This window comes from Odontesthes bonariensis, chromosome 18 (genome assembly GCF_027942865.1).
Source record: "Odontesthes bonariensis isolate fOdoBon6 chromosome 18, fOdoBon6.hap1, whole genome shotgun sequence".
NCBI classification, from domain to species: domain Eukaryota; kingdom Metazoa; phylum Chordata; class Actinopteri; order Atheriniformes; family Atherinopsidae; genus Odontesthes; species Odontesthes bonariensis.
This window is the reverse complement of record NC_134523.1, coordinates 10,975,766-10,998,575: the sequence shown is the minus strand read 5'-3', so window position 1 is coordinate 10,998,575 and position 22,810 is coordinate 10,975,766. Positions and strand designations below refer to the sequence as shown.

Sequence of the window (22,810 nt, the reverse complement as noted above, 5' to 3'; positions counted from 1 at the left end):
TGTTATCGCTCACCTTTGCTTCGATAACTCTCTACATTTAGGCCGACCAAGTATTTACAAGAAAGTGTTTGAAATAGTTGTTCGACTTTTGTTCAATGATTTGCTTTTCCAGAAAGATTCGTACCCAATATCAGTTTACATTTACATCCACCTGCTGGTTAGCGTAGTTCACCATAAAGCCATTTCAAAGACACCTAGCTTTTTTTATAGAGGTTTGTGTGACCATATGTGCTGAATTTGTAACTTGTATCTGAAATTATGTTGTTGAAATTTTACTAGTAGATTTGAGGGTAGTTTCTTTTTTTTTGCTGTGCCATCTGACTCACTGGAACAAACATAGTTTAACTTTACATGTAACATCTGCTGGTATTTTAGTAATGTCAAATTTCGGGTCAGTGTGCAGCACTTTGTGATATTTAGCAGAGAAGTCGCAGCAGCTGCCAAGAAAGGGAATGCAGCCAGTTTGTGATTTGTCCTTTCTGGTTTATGGTTGAAACGTAGCGCGTTAGACACCACAAATAAGAGCTTACCCCAGCTGTGAAAAAGAAACAACTCCATATCAGTTTCAGAGCACCCAACAATTCTTATTTTCACTGATTCTACACCAATGAAAACATCCCAGGTCGGGGAAATCATAAAAAGGTGCCACCAATCGGACTGAAATGAGATCAAGTTGTCTCAGAACAGGATGAGAGGATTCTTACGCTGAAATGTTCTGCATGACCTACACGAGTTCACCACAACAAGCAAGTTTGTCTTTGCGACATGGACAAACCTTTCCTTTCACTTTCCATCTTTCTGTCTCCTCCACACACTGAAATCCTGTTACTCTCTTTAAACGGATATATTTTTTGATATGCATCCCGATGACTGTCTTGTGTGTGTTAATACTTGTGAATTTTAAGGATGTTCAGACCAGAATTTTTGGGATTCCCATCACTGAAAGCGGTATCAGCCAGTCAGCGATAAAGGTTTGTTTGATTAGCTATATTTAGTCCTTTTTGACAACAATGTGAATAGAATAGAACATTTTAAAACTAGGGGTAGGAAAATAACTGTTTATTGGCAGGAAACATGTGCATCATACCTCATCATCCTAATTTATTTCTTAAATCACAGCAGCCTACTCTTTGCTATTGATAATAGCTTAAAGCTTGACAAATGCAGTTTTGTTGAGTAGCACAACTAATGCAGTTTTAATGAATGAGAATAACAACAAAATAAAGTTGTGTGCAACACACCAAGCTGGAACAGTAAAATACACACAAACAAGACAAAAGAAATCAATACGTTCATTTTTTCATTTTTTCGCTCTGTACAAACAAATTAGAGAGAGAAATGCTTGTTATCCCTCTTCTGCTGTTGAAAGTAGTTTAGGCTCCGAGCTTGCTCAACACTCTGGACAGGCTTATGTTGAGTATGCTTAAAAACATGCTGATAATTTAGGCTTATCCCTTAAAAAAAACCTCCCTGGCCTAGACACCCAGGTGTGTGTATACATAACACAGCAATTGACATGCAATCTGAGGAATGCATGACCAGTCAAGGCTACATATGGATGTGGTTCAGCTCAGTTTTTGTGCTAAAGTGAGCTGCAGCCCTGGGTTCTAGTTTAATGAGGTCCAGCAAAATGTTTCTGCAGTGCATTCTGCTCCTATAAGCTGACTCTGTAACTCTTTCCATTGCAGCTGAAAAAGCATAAAACGAGAACTTCTTCAAATTTAGGGCACGATTTATTACTGCAGAATATTCTTTTTAATTGGCCACTAGTCTGATATGTTTCAGGTTTTTTTTTCCTTTGATATTCCCCGTCTGGGGTCCGGAAAACTGTCCACATTCATTTGGACCGATATCCCAATTTGATGTTAGGATGTTCGATGCATTTTGGGGCTGAAATTAGAAGCAACAACTCCTTTCATTGGGGAATAAAAAGAGTTTGATGTTTCCTGAGTTAGAGGTTCTTTTTTGCAGAGTAAGGTTTGCACGGTGCACTAGCGTTGCTCTTTCATACTTCTGCTCATCTGAACACGTGGTTTCACAGTGATCCCCAAAAGGATGCATCTTAAACACTGCAAGCTGTTACTGTACTGTTTCACTCTGTACTGTACTGCTGCAGATTTGAGCTCTTGGGACAGACTGGAATCAGAGGAGAGATGGATGAAGGCTGGAGAGAAGCCGTCAGATTGCTCAAATCACAAGGGAGGAGAATTCTGATAAATAAAAGTGTGATCAGATATGCGGCGACAAAGGGAAAAAAGTAAAGAGTGATGTAAACGTAACATGTCCTTTTCTTTCTTCTTTTCCTTACTTCACATCTCCCCATCGGCTCTCCCCAAACTCCCTTGTCTCTTTTCATCTCCTCATTTTTTAGAATCTGGCTGTCGACCAGCGTGGCATCAAATTCTTGTCAGCTTGTGGCCAATTTGCAAGGAATTTGCTCACCCATTAAGGTGCATGTACAGCTCAACTTTCATCCCTTTCCTCTTTTTTTTTCTTCTTTTTTTTCCACTCGCTGTCCCCAGTGAACAGCCAGCCACTCACCTCCTTGGATCAGTAAAGGCAGAACCGAAACTTGGCCTTCTCCAAGGTCACTGCAGTTCAGATTAAGAGGCAAAAATAATACCAGGAAACCGTGTGGAGAAATTCACATGGTTGAGACAAACATTCACCACGTGCATTTGGGTGCAACACTGATCCCTTTTGTGCTGTAATTGGCTGAAATGAGACCTGGAAGTATTCTTTTTCCTGTTTAACTAAGTGATCTGTGCACTTGTTATGTAATTGGAACCTCATAAACAGATATTTTGTTTGTCTTGAGGCAGTATTTCTTCTGCTATGTTTGTGTGTTGGTAATTGTGCGACTGAAGCGCTGGCCGCTTGCACCCTGATTGATAAAAACGCTTTAAACGATGTGCGAAAAGGTTGACACGCAGAGAGTGGGACAAGAAACAAGAGACAGACTGCGGATTAAATAGTAAGCGTGCCTACTTTGAACTAGTTCATGTTCATTTCTCTGAAGACTCATTTCAAGACTATGAAGTTCAGAATTTCAAATGGGGAACGCTGAACTGGAACTAATTACATTTTAATCTGTGTGAACTAAACTTTGAACTAGATCTTGTGAAGTATGAACTTGCTCAACGCTGGATTCTGTGTGTTGTTGTACAGATGTGCAAGTTGCCAGTTTGGCAATAGTGCACACCCCATCAGAGATCCAGGCTTTTTGAACGTAGTGCTGATAACAAGCTGGATGATTCTTTACCGCAGTCTGTTGTAAATGAGCTTCAGCCCAGAGAAGACATGCATTTGTGGATGGAGCGGTGAACTGTGTTCGCAGACATTGATTTCTTGAAGTGTTCCTGAGTCCATGCATTGATTTCCATGACAGAATCGTGCTTTTTTTTTATGAAGATCACGGCATGTGTGCCCTGCTCACAATACACCAATATTTTTCATGAATTAGCAAAAATGTCTCACCTTCAACATCTGACATTTTTTAATAGGTTCGTTAAGAGATTTACACATCACTGCATTCTGTTTTTTTATCTACATTATACACAGTGTTTCAAATTGTTTGGAGTTTATGTTGTAAAGTGATGCTGGCACTCACGAACGAGATGCTAAACCTCCCTTTTAATTTCCCTTTACCTGGTCTTATGCCCAGTTATTTCATTCCCAAACATAGGTGCATCCCAAAAAAGGTGCATCTGCAAACATGCACACAAACACTCATTAACATAGAAAGAAATCAGCTGTGCTGTCGCCACACACGAATGCCACTTTACGCCCCTATACTCACACATTTAGAAATTCTTGAGTTTTTATTTGTAATGGCTAATTGTCACGTTTCTCGTCTAAGCTAATCTAAGTTTTTCTGCTTTGAAAAATGATTCTCACTTAACGTTACTGGCTGACTCTTGTCAGCAGGCCAATTAAAGTTTAACAAAAAAAAGTAGGCCAACGTAACACTCACCAAACAAGCAATTATTGCGAATAACATCCACAATGTGGGTTTAATAAAAGTCCCAGAGGGGCCTCCGGGATCAGCTTGTTCACACTCACTTTTGTGTTGCTAGCTTTGAAAAGAATTCTTTGTTGTACTGAATGACCTGATTGATGCAAAAAAGCCACAAAAGAAAAATGCTTTGAATTTATCATTTTGAGAAAACTAGATTTTACTCCCACCGCCGTTTTTTTTTTTTTTTTACACATTTATACTTTATACAACTTTTCTTCTCCAATCATTTCCATTTAGTGAATCTGAGTCTGTGGCCCGGGGAGGCGGCCGCAAACATTTCCATCTTTTGTTACCCTCTGATTTATTGTCAGCCGCTGTGACCTTGAGGTGTTAATCTAGATTTCCTGCAAACCGCTGGTTGGCATTAGTTAGCGTATTGTGTTACTGACATTTAGGTATTCATGTCGGTTTTCACTTGTGACCTTGTAATTGTCATCCTAATTATGCACCACAAAGAGAGGGGAGGTGAACTGTTGGAAATCGGCTGGTTGCATACCAAAGAAGCAAGAACGAAGAAGGGGATTTACAGTCTGTGGGTGGAAGAGCCGAGACTTATGGTTCAGTCATGAAATATGACATTTTTTGTGCAGATTAAGCAAGTCACATATGCTGATAGATTCTTGCTGGTGATAAGAGTGTGTTTACCTTGCATTGTGTGTGTGTGCCACAAGTCTAACAAATTGTGTCGGAGCGATTTGTTACATCATTAAACTTACAAATCCGATTCTTTAAAACATAAATCATGCATTGTTCTTGTCTAGCCTGCAGTCTTCTTATTTTGTCATTATTTGTGTACTATTGCAAAGACATCTGACTAGTAAAAACATTGTTGCTCAGCTCTGTTTTTTTTAAACAAAACACTGTAACTTCCTTAGATCAAACTTTTTCTGAACTTGTATGAAGTGTATGCGCCCTTTTCTCTTTCTCTGCCCAAAGTTCCATTGATTCATGCATAAACACAGAGGCCCCTCCTATGTGATGGCACTGTATCAATATTATGTTTTCACCACCCTGCTCTGTTCCTGTTTGCACAGCCCAGTAAATGTACCCACCTAGTAATCCCAAACAGAGGAAATCCCAGCCTGGGGTTGTTCTCTGCTCCCTCTTTGTAATTCTAAGGGACTTTTTTCTTCTCTATTTGCTTTTCACATACCCACCATGCTAAACTTGTTAAACTAACTTTGCCGTCGTCAGCTGCCGCAGTGTACGAGAAGCTCTTTCACACAGGAAGATCTGTAGTCAGGTGTCTCTTTTTTGCCCTTTTTTTCTCTCGCTCTGTATTTCTGTCTGTCTCACCCCCCCCCCCCCCCCCCCCCCCCCCCCCCCGTACTCTGTAATCTGTCCTCACACTCACAGGTTAGCTTCCTCTCTTGTGCCCTCGCCTCCCTTAGATGCTTGTTTTTAGAGTTAGTCGCTTCCTCCATGTTCATCATTGTCACCATTTTTCCTCTGGGAAAACTTGCATGGATGTTTGCATTCAGTTATCCATGCCTGCATCCTGCAGAATCACAAGAATCAGGAGCAAATCCTTTACGTCGGAATAATTAGACCTGTTTCGTAATATGCAGTCTATGTATGACACAGGTTGGATTCAAGTGCTAGGCTGTATAATCTCCAGCCAGGAGTATCCCACCCTGTGTGGATGTGTCAGTGAATAACATTGAACTGAGACAATAAAAGGCAAGGCAAGGCAAGGCATCTTTATTTATATAGCGCATTTCATACCACAGGCAACTCAATGTGCTTTACATAAAGACAAGGCATTTAAAAGAACAGCATAAAGCAGCATAAAAACAAGCAATTTAAAGAGAAAAAAAAATTAAAAATAGAATAAAAATTAAAGCAATCAAAGAAGAGGGGAAAAAGAAAAATATAAACTCAACCATAAGCACACCGAAAGAGAAATGTTTTTAACCTGGATTTAAAAGTGCTTACAGTTGGGGCTGGTTTCAGTTCTGCTGGTAGTTTGTTCCAGTTGTGTGCAGCATAAACGCTAAAAGCTGCTTCACCGTGTCTAGTTTGAACTCTGGGCTCCACTATCTGACCTGAGTCAGCAGATCTCAGAGCTCTACTGGGTTTATACTCAGCTAGCATGTCATTCATGTATTCTGGACCTAAACCATTCTGTGATTTGTAGACGAGTAGCAGAACTTTAAAATCTATTCTGTATCTGACCGGGAGCCAATGTAAAGACTTGAGAACTGGGGTGATGTGATGTGATCTCTTTGTTCTGGTTAAAACTCGGGCTGCAGCGTTCTGAATGAGCTGCAGCTGTTTGAGACTCTTTTGGGGGAGTCCAGTCAGAAGACCGTTACAGTAGTCAAGTCTGCTGGAGATGAAAGCATGAATCAGCTTCTCCTGATCTGTTTGGGACATGAAACCCTTAATTCTGGATATGTTCTTATGTTGATAAAAGGCTGATTTGGATGACTGATTTTATATGATTGTTGAAGGTCAGGTCTGAGTCTATCAGCACGCCGAGGTTCCGGACTTGGTGTTTAGTTTCTAGAGACAGTGACTCAAGATGTTTACTGACAGCAAACCTCTTCTCTTTGTTGCCAAACACAATGACCTCAGTTTTTTTCTTGATTTAACTGAAGGATATTTAGGTTCATCCACTTTTTGACTTGCTCTAAGCAGTCACACAATGACTCTATAGGACTGCAGTCATCTGGAGACAGTGCCAGATATATATGTGTGTCATCTGCATAGCTGTGGTAGTTGACTTTAGAGTTCTTCAGAATTTGACCCAGAGGCAGCATGTATAGAGTGAACAGAAGGGGTCCAAGAACTGACCCCTGAGGAACTCCACATGTCATAGCCACTCGATCAGATTGATTACTTCCAATAGTCACAAAATAACTCCGCTCCTCCAAGCAGGACCTGAACCATTCTAGGACTGTCCCGCTGAGTCCTGCCCAGGTTTCCAACCTGTTCAGCAGTATACTGTGATCCACAGTGTCAAATGCAGCACTGAGATCCAACAATACCAGAACTGACACCTTGCCTGAGTCAGTGTTCAACCTTATGTCATTTAACACTTTAATAAGAGCCGTTTCTGTACTGTGGTGAGGTCGGAAGCCTGACTGAAATTTGTCAAGGAGTCCACTGGAGTTCAAGAAGTTACTGAGTTGATTAAAAACCACTTTCTCAACAATCTTGGCTATAAAAGGAAGATTTGAGATGGGTCTGTAGTTGGTTAAAATGGAAGCATCCAATGTTGTCTTTTTTAGGAGTGGCTTGATGGCAGCTACTTTTAAGGGTTTAGGAAACGTGCCTGATTGAAGTGAGCAGTTTATTATTTGCTGCAAATCTGTTTGGACAGAGCTTACAATAGTTTTAAAGAAGTCAGATGGCATTGTGTCAAGACAGGATGTTGATGGTTCAAGATGCTGGACTGTTTCTTCTATGGTTTTTTGGTCAACTGTATTGAATTCTGACATCATAGTTGATTGATTCCTAGGTGGTTTTAAGGTTTGCGTCATTTTATTATTTTGCTGATTTATGTTGATATTTAGCCTTATAGATTTGATTTTTTCATTGAAAAAACAAGCAAATTCATTGCATTTTTCTGTGGAACAGAGTTCTGAAACTATCTGTTTTGGGGGGGTTGTCAGCTTATTAACCATAGCAAACAGAGCACGAGTGTTGTTGATGTTCTTATTAATCATTTCAGATAAGTGTTGCTGTCTAGCCCGGAGTAACCCGTGGTTAAAATTACAAAGACTTTGTTTGTAGAGGTCATGGTGAATTTGAAGTTTAGTTTTTCGCCATTTACGCTCTGCTTTCCTGCATTCTGTTTTCAAGGCCTTTACCATAATAGTGTTCCTCCATGGTGTTCGCTTTCTGCTCAAGATCATCTTATTTTTAACAGGTGCAACAGTATCCATGACATTTGAGAGTTTCAAGTTAAAGTTATCTAAGAGTTCATCAACTGTCTCTGCACTCGCAGTTGATGACATAGCTATAACTTCCATAAACTTAGCACTGGTATTCTCATTTATGTACCTTTTTCTAACAGACACACAGGTTAACTGAATGTTTGGAGTTAACTGTAAGTCAGAGAACACACAGAAATGATCAGAGAGCGCCAAGTCCTTGATATCAACAGAAGAAATGTCAACACCTTTAGAGATAACCAGATCCAGTGTGTGGCCTCGAGTATGTGTGGGTCCATTCACATGTTGAAGGAGGCCAAAAGTGTCAAGTAGAGAGCAGAGTTCTTTGGCATTAGTGTCCATGTTATTGTCCATGTGAACGTTAAAATCCCCTGTTATGATAAAAAAGTTATAGTCAGTGCAGATAACTGACAGCAGTTCAGCAAACTCATCAAAGAAAGTTCCTGGGTATCTTGGTGGTCTATAAATGATTAGGAAGATAACTTTTGGATCCCCCTTTACTAAAAAACAGAGATATTCAAAAGAGCTAAAATCACCAAGTAAAATTTCTTTGCACTGAAAGACTAATTTAAAAATGGCGGCAACTCCCCCGCCCTTCTTACCACTTCGACACTTATTGATAAAAACTGAAATTTGTTGGTGCTGCCTCATTGAGAATGGTATCACAGCTACATTCAGTCAGCCATGTTTCACTAAGAAATAAAAAGTCTAGATTATAGGTCATGATCATGTCATTTACTAAGAGGGATTTGTTGGCTAGTGATCTGATATTGAGTAGGGCTAATCTCGTGGAGACAACAGGTGATACTGGTGCGTTTCGGGGTTGACACACTATATTCAATAGATTGGTAGATTTAACTGAACCTTTTTTATTTCTCACCAGTTTGACCACTTTTCTGTTACCTGTCATCACAGGGATTGAAAAGGCTGTCTGAACTCCATAGGGCCCTGACTTTATCTGGGGAAGAGCATTCTTGATATCAGTATTACAGCCTGGACCCGGCACATATCAGTCAGACTCACAGATATTATGATTCAGAGGAGGTGGGGGGGGTTGGTGACTTTGGTTTGATGGTTGTTTCCAACGTGATGGACGTGGTGGAATGGGAGGGGCTGGATGAGGTGGGATGTTAGGGGGGAAGAATATGGGATTTTGGCGTGGTGTCAATTGTATTCCAATATTGAGAAAGCTCTTCATCCTGTCCGGGAAATCCAGAAGTGAGGAGTCCAGACTGAGTGGAGAGTGCTGGGGGCTGGGTGGGGTCTGGGGGGGCGAAGGCTGGGGGTTTCCCACTGGGGCTGGGGGAGACTCCGCCTGTTGGACTGCCGGGGCTGGTGAAGACTCCACTTGTTGGGCTGTTGGGGCTGGTGAAGACTCCTTATCTTGGGGTGAGGATGATGACGTTGCAGGTTCTTTCTGGATCCGCTGTCCTTCATGGTCAGTCCTTGTCTCAGCGCCCTCACCAGAGCATTGTCCTATCTGTCATTTTGGATTGTTTTGTCCTGTCTTTAGCCTCATACCTTTCTCCGGTCTTGGGAGATGAGCGTTCTTTTGGAGAGTCAGGATTTTGAGAAAGTGGAGCAAATCTGTTCTCTAGCAGAATTCCTGTGTCTTGTGGCAATTTGCTCCTGGTTTTGGTGGTGGTCTCGGTCCATCGTTGCTTTTTCTTTGGTATCGGGGTAGAGACATTCCTGTGTGATAGTGCAGGCCACTCGGAGTCATTGTGGGTCTCCAGGTGTTGGGTTCTGCCTGAAAACCGTCTTCCCACATCTGAGGGAGGCGATTTATAGTGTTTTGGCTTAGCACCAAGGGAGTTCCAGGGAAGACTGGTTAAATATTTTCCATTTACGCCAGGCTCCTGCCGTGTCTTGGTGGTGCCAGTTAGCTTCCTGTTAGCCTGCTCCCTTTCAGTGTTTTGGGATACTGGCAGAGTAGTTTCATTCCCATATTGTCCATTTATCTCCACGTTCACTTCAAGCCGATTAATTTTTGTTTCCAGTATTGCTATCTTCTGGAGTAGCTTGTGGTAATCGTCAGTGGAAAAGGGAGGCATCTTGCTGCTAATTAGCTTCAGTTAGCTGAGCTCCTCCAAAAGCAGGAAGCTGCAACGGAATTTCCACACGACAGTTTCCAGATGACTTTCTGATAAAAATGATAAAAAAAAAAGTCTTGGTTCACTTAAAAGAAAAAGAATAAAATCATATCCAAGACTTGTGGAAATAAGTAAAATGATTTAAAAGCAAATAAAGCAATAAGCAGCAGGAGGAAGCAGAGACACGTCTGCACTCTTCAGAAGCAGGAAGGTCCAAAAGCAGAGTGATGCATAAAATTACAAGCGACAGACTAAAAGAAGTGCTTAATGAGCATTTCAGGCTGTTTCCTGATCTTGGTACAGAACGATAGTCTAAGAACTGAGAGTAAAAAAAACTGTTTGACAAGTAACACCTGGGTTTTAGAGACGTGCAGCCATCAGATGGATGTGGACTGGGTTTTGTAGAGAAAGAGAATCTGAGAGTCGCCGGGTACAGCAAGGTTCCCTTCTCTCTGTCACTCTCTCCTATTCTCAGTCATGCACATTTGCACAGGGGAGCCTGCAGGTCTCTGTCCTGGCTTCTGTCAGTAATCTGGATAAATCAGGTACTGCTAATGGATGCATGGATGATAGATTTATAGGATGGAAAAGAAAGGCCTTTTATTGAAGATTGATTTTGAGTCCCTGTCAGACATAACATATGTAACATTAAAAGCTTCATCCGTCTGTGAAAGCAATTTTATTTAGTCATTCAGACATAGGCTCCATTTTAATGGTCCTCACAGCTCTACCTGGTTCAGACATTACCATTCCGATGTGATTTGACAGAAGAGAAGATATACTTTTAGACTCATACAGAAGGAATCCCTCTTTATTGAGCTTTATGACTTATTAAAAGTGTTCATCTATTCCTCTGCCGAGAATCAGCTCTGGTCTCTCAGTGATACTTGGGGAAACTGTTCGTGAGGATGATGTTTGATGGACAGTTTAAATGTGGGTCACAGGATGGCAGCTTAGAAAGTTTGCGGAGTCAGTGTGATTAAGACTTTGGTGTGCCACAGAGTAAGAAAGCACTGGATTTACGGTCCGGCTTTGAAAAAAAAAAAAAAAAGACCACTCCTTTTTTGCTCGTCTTTGATTGGTAGATAGAAAGCCAAATGTTTTTCAGATCATTCCAGGAAGTTTCTTTAGGGCGACTTGATCGTCTTCAAGAAGGCTGTCAATTTTCACTGACATTCGGGATTTAAAACAATCTAGGCTACAATCTTTCAAATATCTGTATTTGGAGGGAAAAAAATGTTGTTCAGATTGTTTTGTGTGCATAATGACAAAGCCCTGTATGTGGGTTAGGGTTAGCCTCACATCCGTCTGAGGCTTTACTGTTACATGTTTCCCTTTGCGACCACCTACAGCTGCGGACCAATTAAAATCACCACCCACCACTCCGAGATCTAAATGGTTTAACAAATGCACCCATACCCTCACTCTAGCCTACGATGATAACAGCTGGGGAGAGTGGAAGCGATCAATACATAATTGATGATAATTGTCTCTGGCTATTCATAATTAATACCCTCAATTACCACTAAAAGGACACACCTGAGTTTTGTGTGGGCTTTTCTCTGTGCCCAGCAGTGCACTGTATATGTCACAGAAGACGTGTGTGCATATCCCAGCTGCTGTGCTCCTAGCTGTTCCTCTCTCACACTTTATGAAACGTTGTGTGTGTAGGTTCCAAGTAAGCCCCTCTGATACCCATAGCGGTTAAACCTCATAGATGTATTCACAGCACAATGTTGTTGTAGAGCATAATTTTATGATTTTGGCTTGGCAACAGTGCAGATATATGCAGATAACAGAGATTATCGAATGGAAAAATGTTTTTTTACAAGTAGCGGGCCTCTGAGTTGCATCTAAATTTGTTGTCTGATGCAGATTTCTTGCTTTCCTTTTGTTTGTCTCCGTGCTTCCCTGCAGATCACCACTCTGATCAACCATAAAGACAAGCCAAAGAAGTCTGAGCGCACCTTGGCAGCCATACACAGGGTGGGTCAAGCAGTGAGCCTGGCGGTGGGGCGTTTTGTTGCCGTCGGGGAGGCCATTGCCTCAGAGAACCAAGAGCTGAAGGATGAGATGGGTCAAGCCTGCTTCGAGGCACGCCGAGCAGGTAGGCATCTTTAGCTGGACCTTATTAAAGCCTCACATTTTGTCAATATAGCTGCATTTAAACTTAAAACAATGTTGTGTGTTTCTCTTATGGAGGTGTTAGAGTGGGTCAGGCCCGCCGATAGGGGGGGACAAACGGGTATTTTGTCCCGGGCCCAGGAATGGGGGGAGGCCCAAAGAAAAAAAAAAAAAAAGGAATATGCGCATTAGTCCGCAAATATGTCCAAATGTTTCAGGCACGCACGCCAATCAGACTGAATTGATTTGAGAATCATCCCCGGTCAGCTGAATGACAGCCAGTGTAATGCGGCTCTGGTTTAACCTTATTTTGTTTAAAATAAGCCAGTATAGACATGGCAACGTGTGAAATTGCCATTTAGATAGAGTTGAATGTAACGAATGGGTTATAAACGTGACGTTTTGGCGTAGCCAGTAACTTTCGTTTAGACTGATTTAACTTGACACTCGCCAGATGAATGGGCTCCGCCTTGTTCCCCGAACATTCTCAGAAAGTTCAGCGGACATACAGGCGGGTCTGGCGATAAATAAAAGTACCCTTAACATGATTCCCTTGGTCAAGTGAAAAATGGTTGATGAAATGTGCAGTTTATGAGCTCTAAATGAATAATATTAGCGTGAGTTTTATTGTGGTAGGATTTTGAAAGCCATAACTCCACTCAGTCCATATCCATATCCAGGCAAAGTGGTAAATAATCCTTTTGGTTTATCCGCAATTAATGAGAGACTGGGAAAGTAGAGGTGGGTGTGGGTGGGTTGCTACGGGGGGGGGGGGGGGGCCCATTCAGAGAATTTTGTCCCGGGCCCAGCCAAACCTGTCAGCGGCCCTGGAGTGGGTCCATGGGTGAGTCCTTCTTCTAAGTAGATGCTGTAACTTCCTTTTGTAGGCACAGACTTGGCTTTATGATTTTATGAATTGTCCACAGACTGTGTGTTGAGCCGATCGGCCAGTAAGCTGGGGCTCTATCAGTGTAACGCATCAGGCATCACCTTCGGGCTTCATAGTGTTATCAAATTTGAGCAAATTTTGATTCGTCTGGACAGCCTGGCTGTCGAAGAATATTACCCCAGAGGACCTTCAGACTGCTCTAAAAACATTGTTGTTATTAGGCTGGGAATAAAGGCTGAAAAAAATTTAGGGGCGCTGTATAGAGGAGGGAATCTTTACAGACATTGGAAGCACATAATAATGGACATTTGATGGAAGGTTATTGGACCTTTTTTACACCTGGCTGTTGGTGATATAGAAGAAGCTGCACTCTTTATGATTTACAGTATCTCACGGACGCTTCTTTGTTAGGTAGAGAAATGTTTATCAAACTCATGTCCGGACCGGTCGTTTTGTGTAGGCTTTGAATTGGTCGGGCTTTTTCTTTTCTGTGGAGTTCATATCAAGAAGCCATGGACATGCATTCAGAGTGTCTCTCACCACAGAAAAATGCATTATGAACCACCCGGGCCAATCGGAATACAAAAAAAAAAAGAAAAAAAAGTCTTTGTATTCTGCAGTGGGAGACCACATGTTCTAATTCTTGGCGAGAATTTAGTTGGAAAAATCTGTCCAGATTCTTTATCACCCCCTTACAACAGCGTAAACAAATACCCAATGTAAGATGCTGGAGAGCTTGTGGACTCATTAAGGTAAACCATTTTCATGTTTTCTGGGAATGCCCTGCCCTAGCAGCATATTGGCAAGACATATGGAAGCTGTTTTTCAGTTCAATATCCCATATAGGTTTGACACAATGTTTCTAGGAAACATTGAATTTGATGACTGGGACCACAATGATAAAAGACTACTATTGATGCTTTTAGTTGCAAGGAAAAAGGCTATTACCAGAAGATGGTTAAAACCAGATCCTCCTAAACTAACTGACTGGTTAGATGTCATTCATGATATATACGTGATGGAAAAAATGACATACTCACTAAGAATCCAGATTGAAAAATTCTCTAGAACTTGGACCAAGTGGACTGAGTATATTGCATGTATAAGAGATGACTTTTGTTAGCTGAAGGCGCTATTTTGTTTTATCCTCTGTCTTTTTTTTCTATTTCTCTTTCTCATTATAATAACTTTTTCTACATATACTTATTGAAATAGAATGTAAAGTGTAAGCTCCCCATGCTCATGTTTTTTATCTTTATATTTTTTCTTCTTTTCTTTTCTTTTTTTTTTCTTTTCCTTTTTTTTCGTTATATAAAAATGTATATATCCATAGGCCATAAGCTGAGGATTGATTGCAGTAATGTATACATTTACTTGCCTTAATAAAAAAATATTGGCAAAAAAAAAGAATACAAAAAAAAATGGGCAAGTAGCCAAAAATGTAGTTATCAAATCCTAGGACAGTGAGCTGCATTTACTGCTTGGAAATGACAGCTCTCACGCCATCCCAAATTGATTTCACGAAACGAGCTGTGAGAGTTTGCCCTAACTGAAACAAAACTGTTATATTCTGAAATTTTCTTAAGATAGGAAATATTTTTGGTACTTTGCAGCTGTGGACTAAATTAAGTCCCTCTCACACATGCACTGCTTTTCATTAATCCGGTGAACATGTCGGTGTCGTGTGTGCATTACCCCACTGGGGTTTTTCCATTACATTTTCCAAAGAAAATCCATCTACAGTAGGTCAATCCGAGCAACGTAAACATATCACTTTCAACACGACACAAGTGTGAACTCCCAAAGTCACATGAAAGGACTTGTTCAGAGGAATCTTACAGGCGGTGATATTAAATAAATAACTCTTCAAACTCTCCTACATTTTTATCTCCAATAATTAGCCGCAGCACAGAGTTGTTTTTCACTGAGTGTCTAAGACAAATGAACCAGAGAGAAAGGTGGAACTGTCGCTTAAGCTCCAGCTCCACCATTGACATCAATATTTCAACTGCTCCCATCCATTGCTGTTTTGTTATTTACTGCGCTCTGTGTCGTTAGCTTTACACAAATTCGTATGGCAATGTGGCATACTTTCATGAAAAACGTGACTATTAAAGGAGTAAGACTCAGTTTTGCTGTGGCGCAGCTTCTCGACTGACAAACAGCAGAGGCATGTGAAAATGGTGTCCTCGGGTGAAATAAACATCACACGTTTCTCGAGGCGATAACAGCCATGCTGTTACTGTAGTGCAATTAAACCCTCATGAATATCACACTTACTATTCAAGAAGCTTACAATGTAGAAAAGTATTATTTACAGCTGCTTCCGTACACTGTGCCACGTTTCATGCAGCCACTGCATGTGCATTATTGTCAACATGACATGTTGTCAGAAGGCTGTGACTCTTTAAGGACTGTAATGTTATACAGCACTTAACGCTCTGTCCATTCTCACACAACTCGCAGATATCTGTGGATCTTTCCGTCACATTCACAGGCATGTCTTCATGAAGAGTGAGCAGTGTTAGCGGAAAAGTCCTTTTGCCATTATTTAAAACATTATTTACACCATGAATGTTATTTATTTCATGAGTGAAAAGGGCTTTAGTTATGATAAGAAACAATAGGGCAGCTTCTAGTCATTGGTATGCCCACTGCTCTCCAGATAAACTGCTACAACTAAACTTGTCACTGCAGTGGCAGGTGTTGTTGTTGATATTCTGCTCTCCTTCTGTGTGAATCTTCACGAAATAAATCTACTGGCTATTCATAGTACTGTCATTGTCACTTACATGCAGATTAGACCACATTTTTATAAGTAATAAGTGCAGAAATATCGGTGATTCTAAACATTTCCACAAACTTTTATTGCATACTTTAGGTGTAACTTTTCTTCATATCAAAGGGGACCTCAATTAACCCTCAAGAAAGTAAAAACTGGAAACAATATCCCACTGGATAAGAATTTAGACACAACACCGTGATAATAGGTTTATGGTTGGGGAGCCGGCTTGTGTTGCAAAGCATTTAATCCTCGCACAGTGCGGATTTATAAAGATGGCTAAAACTCAGACAAAAAGGGTGCTGGTGGGGCCGGAGAATAGACTGGTGAGAAAATGTGTGCGCAAATCTGTGTGCCCATAGGTGAGGCCCAGTAAAGGGTGTGTGTGTGCATGCATGTGTAAATAGATGTGTGTTGCCTACTGTGACTAATTTATTCCAGTTCTCACTCTACTCTCTGGGAGGTGTTCTCACAGTTTTCTTTTGTATTTTTTCCTGACAGACTTTGAGCAGTTGTTCAATGATTAATTCTCTCATCTCCTTTTTTTGTCCCTTTTTTCTGGTTTCAGACTTGTTTTCAAAAAACCATTTAAACCCTTAACTATTAACTTTAAACTTCCTGGGAGAGAGTTCCTGGGACAGATAATGGCTAGTTGGCAAAGAATAGACATTTTCTGACACCTAGTTACTAGGAGGTCCATAATTAGACCAGTCTTCAGCTTTCTGTGCCAAAATGAATGAAATAAAAGCAGTTAGAAAGCACAAGTTTAATTAGATGTGCAGATCATCTGAGTTCTAGAGAGTTCCAATGAGGCAGGTCAGTGAGTCAGTCTGTGCTGGATCTCCGCCTGTATCTGTTAAACACGTTCTTACATTCACATGCTTTCCGTCTTACTCGCTCTTTTGGCCTCAGAGATGTAAAAGAATTACCCGATTACCCGATTTTTAACATCTACTTTCCCTCAACGGGACCATAATTCACAAAACAAACATCATGCTGTCATGATGATCATAAATATCTTTTGGAAAGTGATGTAACAACTTAAATGATCAGTAGAATTTCGATATGAATTTCTCTTATTTTTTTTATTATTTCTGTGTGAAGGTACACCAAGCTGTGTTGTTGCATCTTGTAGGGATGGCTCTCTCATTACCTCTGACTCCCACCATTGTTGCCTGGTTAGTTTTTGTTTTGTTTGGCTAAAAATGGCCAAATCTAGTCAAGAGGGGCAGAAATGGATAAAGGAAAAGGTGAGAGAAGATGGACTTCTACTGGGAGTAACACACCGCTGAATGCAGAATCTGGTCATGAATGGAATGCCATACCACCTGAATCTTATCTGCTGGACGTTGATTTTTTTTTTATCAATTAAGAGAAAAAAAAATACACTCATCTATGTTGTTATTTTTTTACTTGCAGTGGATGGATTTGTTTAGCATTTTCTTATGACAGTGGAAACGGACATAGATGTGTTTTAAGAGGCTGATCCAACAGTGTGAACATAAAGAAACACTATTCTGAAGATAGAAATCACAGGCTTGTAAAGCATTCTCCATGAGCCAGGATTCGAAGTTTGACCAGTTAGTGGAGCTGCCACTGAAACACAGCCTGTCGGATGTAATCAGTTCGTCAGCGCTGCTTCCTTTAAAAGACCAGCCAAACCAAATACACAGTCGAGCTGCATGACCTGATATCGACCTGCCTCCCCCTCCCCTCCCCGAGCTCTTTCCTTTTCTGAGATGTTTTGTTTTTCACTGTATTTTCTTTTACTTTTGCGAGTAAAAGAAATATGTTTGGAAGATCCCTTGTGAAAGAGGGTGATTACACCTGCTTGATATCTGAATGTTGATGGTTTTTTAAATTACATTTCTGGGAGAGGTATTTCTATGAATTAGCTTGGGAATATTGGCCGCCTGTATGTGTGTCTTAAGTTTTCTCCCCTAAAAATGGCTTCTGGAAAGCACACCAGCTCTGTTTGGGTCAGGTTGGCATAGCTGTCGTACCAATATGCTAAATATAGTAATGTTGTATTTCATCCTGTCCATGATGAACGGTCCGTCCAGAGGTTAGGAGTGGTAAATTGGCAGAAGTGTCGTCTGACCTAACTAAACTGGTTTTGCCAGCTGTGCTCAAGGTTTCTACCGAAAATAAATCTCACCACACTGCACCAGTTGAGTTTGAATCCTGTTGGTGTAGCTGTCATACCACTGTGCTGAATGAAGCTCTGTTGGATTTCAGCTTATCCAGGGCTATATGTTCTCCCTGAAATGAAGAGTGGGGAATTAAAGAGCATGCCACACTGTAGTTTGAACTAACTAAGAAAGCGTTTATCAGATGTTGAATGGAGTATCCGTCGCATCCATCCATCCATATCCTGCCAGTTTGCACTCGAAGCTTTTTTGCCCGTCCACATCCTGCAGATCTTTCTGTGGGGATCCAAAGGCGCTCCCAGATGGGATCTGTGAACCTTCCAGGATAATCTTGTTTCTGCTTCCACAGTTAGGAAAGAAATCTTTTGATAGCTTCTTCAAATTAATTTTTTCCCTCCAAGGAAACTGCAGGGCTCCAATCTCCTGAAGTGACTTATGCTGACTGATTGTACCCTCCTAATCTGATTCTCAGTTTTTATCATGGACGTAGCAGTCAAAAAATGTCACTACTGGATATATAGTGGAACTGAATTTCTTGAATTAACTATATAAAAAAAAAAGCTATGCACAAGTATTGTACTGGCAGGATATTTTGGAGTTTCAGTCACGTATCAGGTCAGACATATTTTCAAAGTTAACCTATCCAACTCTTTGTGTACAGCTCACAGTTCTGGCCACAGATGTTTATACTTTACAACTTGAATTTAACACAATTTACAAAACTAATGTTTATGGTACACTGTATAATGACCAATAAATTGTCCCAGAACAGATCGTGGTGTGAATGTTTCATCCTACAGTTAAAAAAGGTTTTATTTTGGATTTCATGTTCAATGTTTTCTTTGCTCCCAATGAGCCCAATTGAGCCACAGTAAGAACTATCACTACCTTCTTTACCTCAAATCTCATTTGCACTCCGCTGCGTTGTGTGCCCAGTTTGGGATGCACGTACAAAAAGCTATTACCTCATCCAGTTCACAGGAAGGTTTCTTCAGAGTTCAGATAACCCTGCTTCATCCAGTTGCATGTATGTATGATGTAATCAGGCTGATGAAGAGAAAACAATACTGTTTTTTAAGATAATTTTCTTCTTGTAAATTAGAACTTTAATCACAGAAATTCTTTTCCTATTACAACCCTCCCCACTCTATATATTTCTGCTTTCCCATTACACTTGTGTACCATGCAATTAAAAAACAGACATTATAATTTTGAGAGGAGAGATGGGATTACTATCACTTAATTTAAGATTCAGAATGAGTTTTTGGAAGAGATAAAAACCCATGCACCCCCTTAACTGTATAATTTATACAAGGAGTTAGCTGTTTATGAGACAGCAAATCAACCCAGCCAACCCATAATCAATACAGCTCCGTTCCTGAACCTAAACTGTACCCTTCTCTCATCTCTTTCAGGTGATGCCATTGCCCAGCTGACAGACGTGGGATCGGCCACACCGCCCCAGTCCGACGGACGTGTCACAGTGTTCAGTGATAGAACAGGGATGGTAAAGGCTGCTCGCTTGCTTCTCTCCTCTGTCACTAAAGTACTGGTCCTTGCCGACCGCATCGTCATCAAACAGATTATCACTTCACGCAACAAGGTGAGACACACTGAAATGAGAATGCACTATCTTGAGCCATGCTCATAATAAGCTCTGTTCCACACATACTTGCTCTCACACACATTGGCAAACTCCATCCTGACTCCTTTATTTCCTAATAGATAAGCACTGGCCATCTGACAACATCCTTTGGTTGTAATTGAGGGGAAGCAGCACTTTCGGCGACCACATAAAGACACACAGCCAGAAGCTGTCTCTCTTGTTCGTACCTGTCTATGCTCTTAGCCAGACGGTGTGATATGGATGAACCATTAGACTGAGCCAAGAATGGAAACAGGGGGCCTAATCATGACTGGTTAGCCTTGTTTGGATAGACAGTCGACAGCCCCCTGTTCTCCATTACTGGCAAACACAATTAGATCCCTTCCTCTTTTCTCTACAGCATGGATAAAAGCTCCCGCGTTTGTGCTGCCAGTTAGCTTATCCTTCTTAAATTAGTAGCTTCATAGACTATTATTAACTGGAAAGCAGTTTAAGAGATGCTTAATCTAAGGGCTTTATTTAGGATTTCATTGATGTAATTATGTCACTTTAAAGCATCAATATTGCAAGAGGAAGGAACTGGAATAACTAAAGAAATGGAAAGAAACAATCCAAATGAAACATGTTGCACATGATTGATCCAGTAACTTTTATTATCAGTTCTGTTGCAAGGTAAATATTCACTCTTTGAATGTAAGCATTCTAAATGATGTCCCCTGCTGTTTTAGGCCCTTCGCTGGTAATCAGAAATACACTGTTACCAAACTAATTCACCATACTGCTTTGATCTCCTCATGCATGTCAGGTTCTGGTGACACTCGACCATCTGGAAAGAGTCAGCACCTTCCAGGAATTTGTTCAGATTTTCAGCCAGTTTGGCAACGAGATGGTGGAGTTTGCTCACCTCACAGGAGACAGACAGAACGTGAGTAGCATTTGAAGAAACACTCTCCCATTACCTGCCTCGAAAATGGCCAGATCACTTTGAAAATCTCTCATTAAATGAAAAACCCGCAAATGCTAGCCCTACTTTGCCTCCTCATTTGAGCAGCACTGAAAAACCTGCAGTCGGTTCATGGATTTTGTTATTCACACATCCCAGGAATTTCAACAATTAGGTCACAAGGCTTTTTTAGGCTTCTTTTATTTTCTGCAACATTTTCTTACGTCGCTACACTGCCACTTATCTATTTTTGCTTCACCAACCCATGGAAGTAATGGACAGGCCAGTTGTGACTCATACTCCTCAAAGACGGTTTACAACTGACTGTGCTCTCAGCACTCCATTTTCTCTGCAATATATCAGCTAAATTAGCTAAACAAAACTCGCACTTGTAGCTCAGGAAAAACACTCCAGCTTTAGGAGCTCTAACTTTGTACTATCCAAGACTGCTAACCCTACTTTTATGTATACATTCAGCCTCTGTAGCTAAAGCGCTTTGCCTGCAGAAGTTGGTGTAACGTACAGAAGCTGCGATATCTAGACTGTGTGAATTTCATCGGGGCTTGCGTTTTTGACACACACATCACGTCTTTCTCTGATGCTTCTCTCTGCTGCTAATGCTCCCTCTCCTCATTTGCCACCCAGCTTTCTTTATCTTTTTTATTTTTTTGCCACATTTACTCTCCCATGCACGCACACGCATAGGCACACATCTTTTTTAGAAAAGCTACCCTCTCCATCTATTGAAGCCAGGCGAGCGCAGAGGCAAAAATAATGACGGATAATCACATCGTCTTTGTAATCTATGGCAAAGTGCCTGGAGAGGAGTTGATTCAGCTGCCTTTTTCTTTTGCAAATCCTGTATTTACATAATGCAAGCCATATATTTCTGTGGGCAATACTTGCAGGGTGACATAAACAAGGTATCTTCGTTTATATTCTGTTAGAGTGTCTTTTTATTTTCGTTTTTTTTTCTTAAATGACATTTAAAGTTTTACGTGTCCCTCAGACACCCCGAAAACTGTTAGAATTTGTAACTACTAATTTGGTATGTGTGTGCATGTTTCTGCTGTAGGATTTGAAGGATGAGAAGAAGAAAGCGAGAATGGCAGCAGCCAGAGCAGTGTTGGAGAAATGCACCATGATGCTCCTCACAGCCTCCAAGGTAAACTGCTGGCCGAGTCATGCTGGAGCTTTGGGCAAGGGGTTATGGATACTGCCTAGCTGAAATATTTAAGGCCCTCTCAGGTTTCTTAAATTTCAAGGCTTCAAAAATGCTTGGATCAATGTTAATACTTGAGTTGAAAGCACAGGATCCTTAAAAAAAAAATGAAACGACTAGAAGAGGTTACGAGGTTTGACACTTCACATTGAATTCCTTCCACAGACTTGCCTGAGGCATCCTGATTGCGAGTCAGCAAGGATCAACAAAGACGCCGTGTTCCACCGAATGCGCTGTGCCCTGGAGCAGGTCATTGAGATAGTCACTGAGGCACGGAGCTGTGGAGAAAACAAGATCCTCCCCGCCAGCATTTACAATGGCATCAAAGACCTCAAAGTAGGTTCGGAAGCAAAACTTTAGACTAATGACGCTTGTCTGATGTGTTGGGCCCCCCCCAAAAAAATCCTGATCCTATTTTGCGTGACACTTGAAAAAGTCCGACTTTGTTTTAGGCAGAAATCATCAGCTTATGTTTTTCTCTGGTGTAGTTGCAGAATGTTTTGAACAGTTTTGCATCCTCCGTGATTTTTCCAGCTCCAGATGTGACTCAGACAATCAGCATGGAGAAGCTACTCATTTCGCCATGCTGTTAACAAAGTTTGGGTGAATCACCATTAAACTTACATCACTCTTACGGACCTACCCTTACCGCCTTGCATGCTGGCTGATGACAGAATTGAAACCTTGTGAAAACACTTTCAGGGCATCTCCTCCACTGAGAGAAAAGAAGAAAAAATGTATGCTAATGAAAGGCCTGCAGATGGTTGTTGCTTTTGATAAATAGCTCACCAGAGTTTAATGGCAGACTTTACTAAAAGCTTATGTAAACTGGTCATTGCATAAGGAGAGACCGGCACTTCTTTTAAAACAGCTCTGTTCGTAAAAGACAAGAGGAGGGCAAAACAAGGAAAATGCATTAGCTTTTACGACGGTGTACTGGAGATGCTGCTTGGTGAATTTATTTTGCACCTTTGATGGCACAAAGGAATCTAACACGAAATGCTATTTAAAAATGACAAGAGTGTAATGATTGATTTTTTTTTTTCCCCCTCAAGACATTGGTTTGCAAACCTGTTACACTAAA

General features: G+C 41.0%; 1 protein-coding gene across 1 annotated transcript in view; it reads left to right on the top strand.

Annotated features, from left to right (window-relative positions):
• ctnnal1 (catenin (cadherin-associated protein), alpha-like 1) overlaps positions 1-22,810 on the top strand; it is a 55,701-nt gene that overhangs the window by 18,359 nt on the left and 14,532 nt on the right. Inside the window, exons 2-6 of the mRNA XM_075449468.1 lie at positions 11,928-12,117; positions 19,371-19,558; positions 20,367-20,486; positions 21,580-21,669; positions 21,892-22,062. Coding sequence (XP_075305583.1) covers positions 11,928-12,117; positions 19,371-19,558; positions 20,367-20,486; positions 21,580-21,669; positions 21,892-22,062 — 759 coding nt within the window. The remainder of the gene's footprint in view (positions 1-11,927; positions 12,118-19,370; positions 19,559-20,366; positions 20,487-21,579; positions 21,670-21,891; positions 22,063-22,810) is intronic.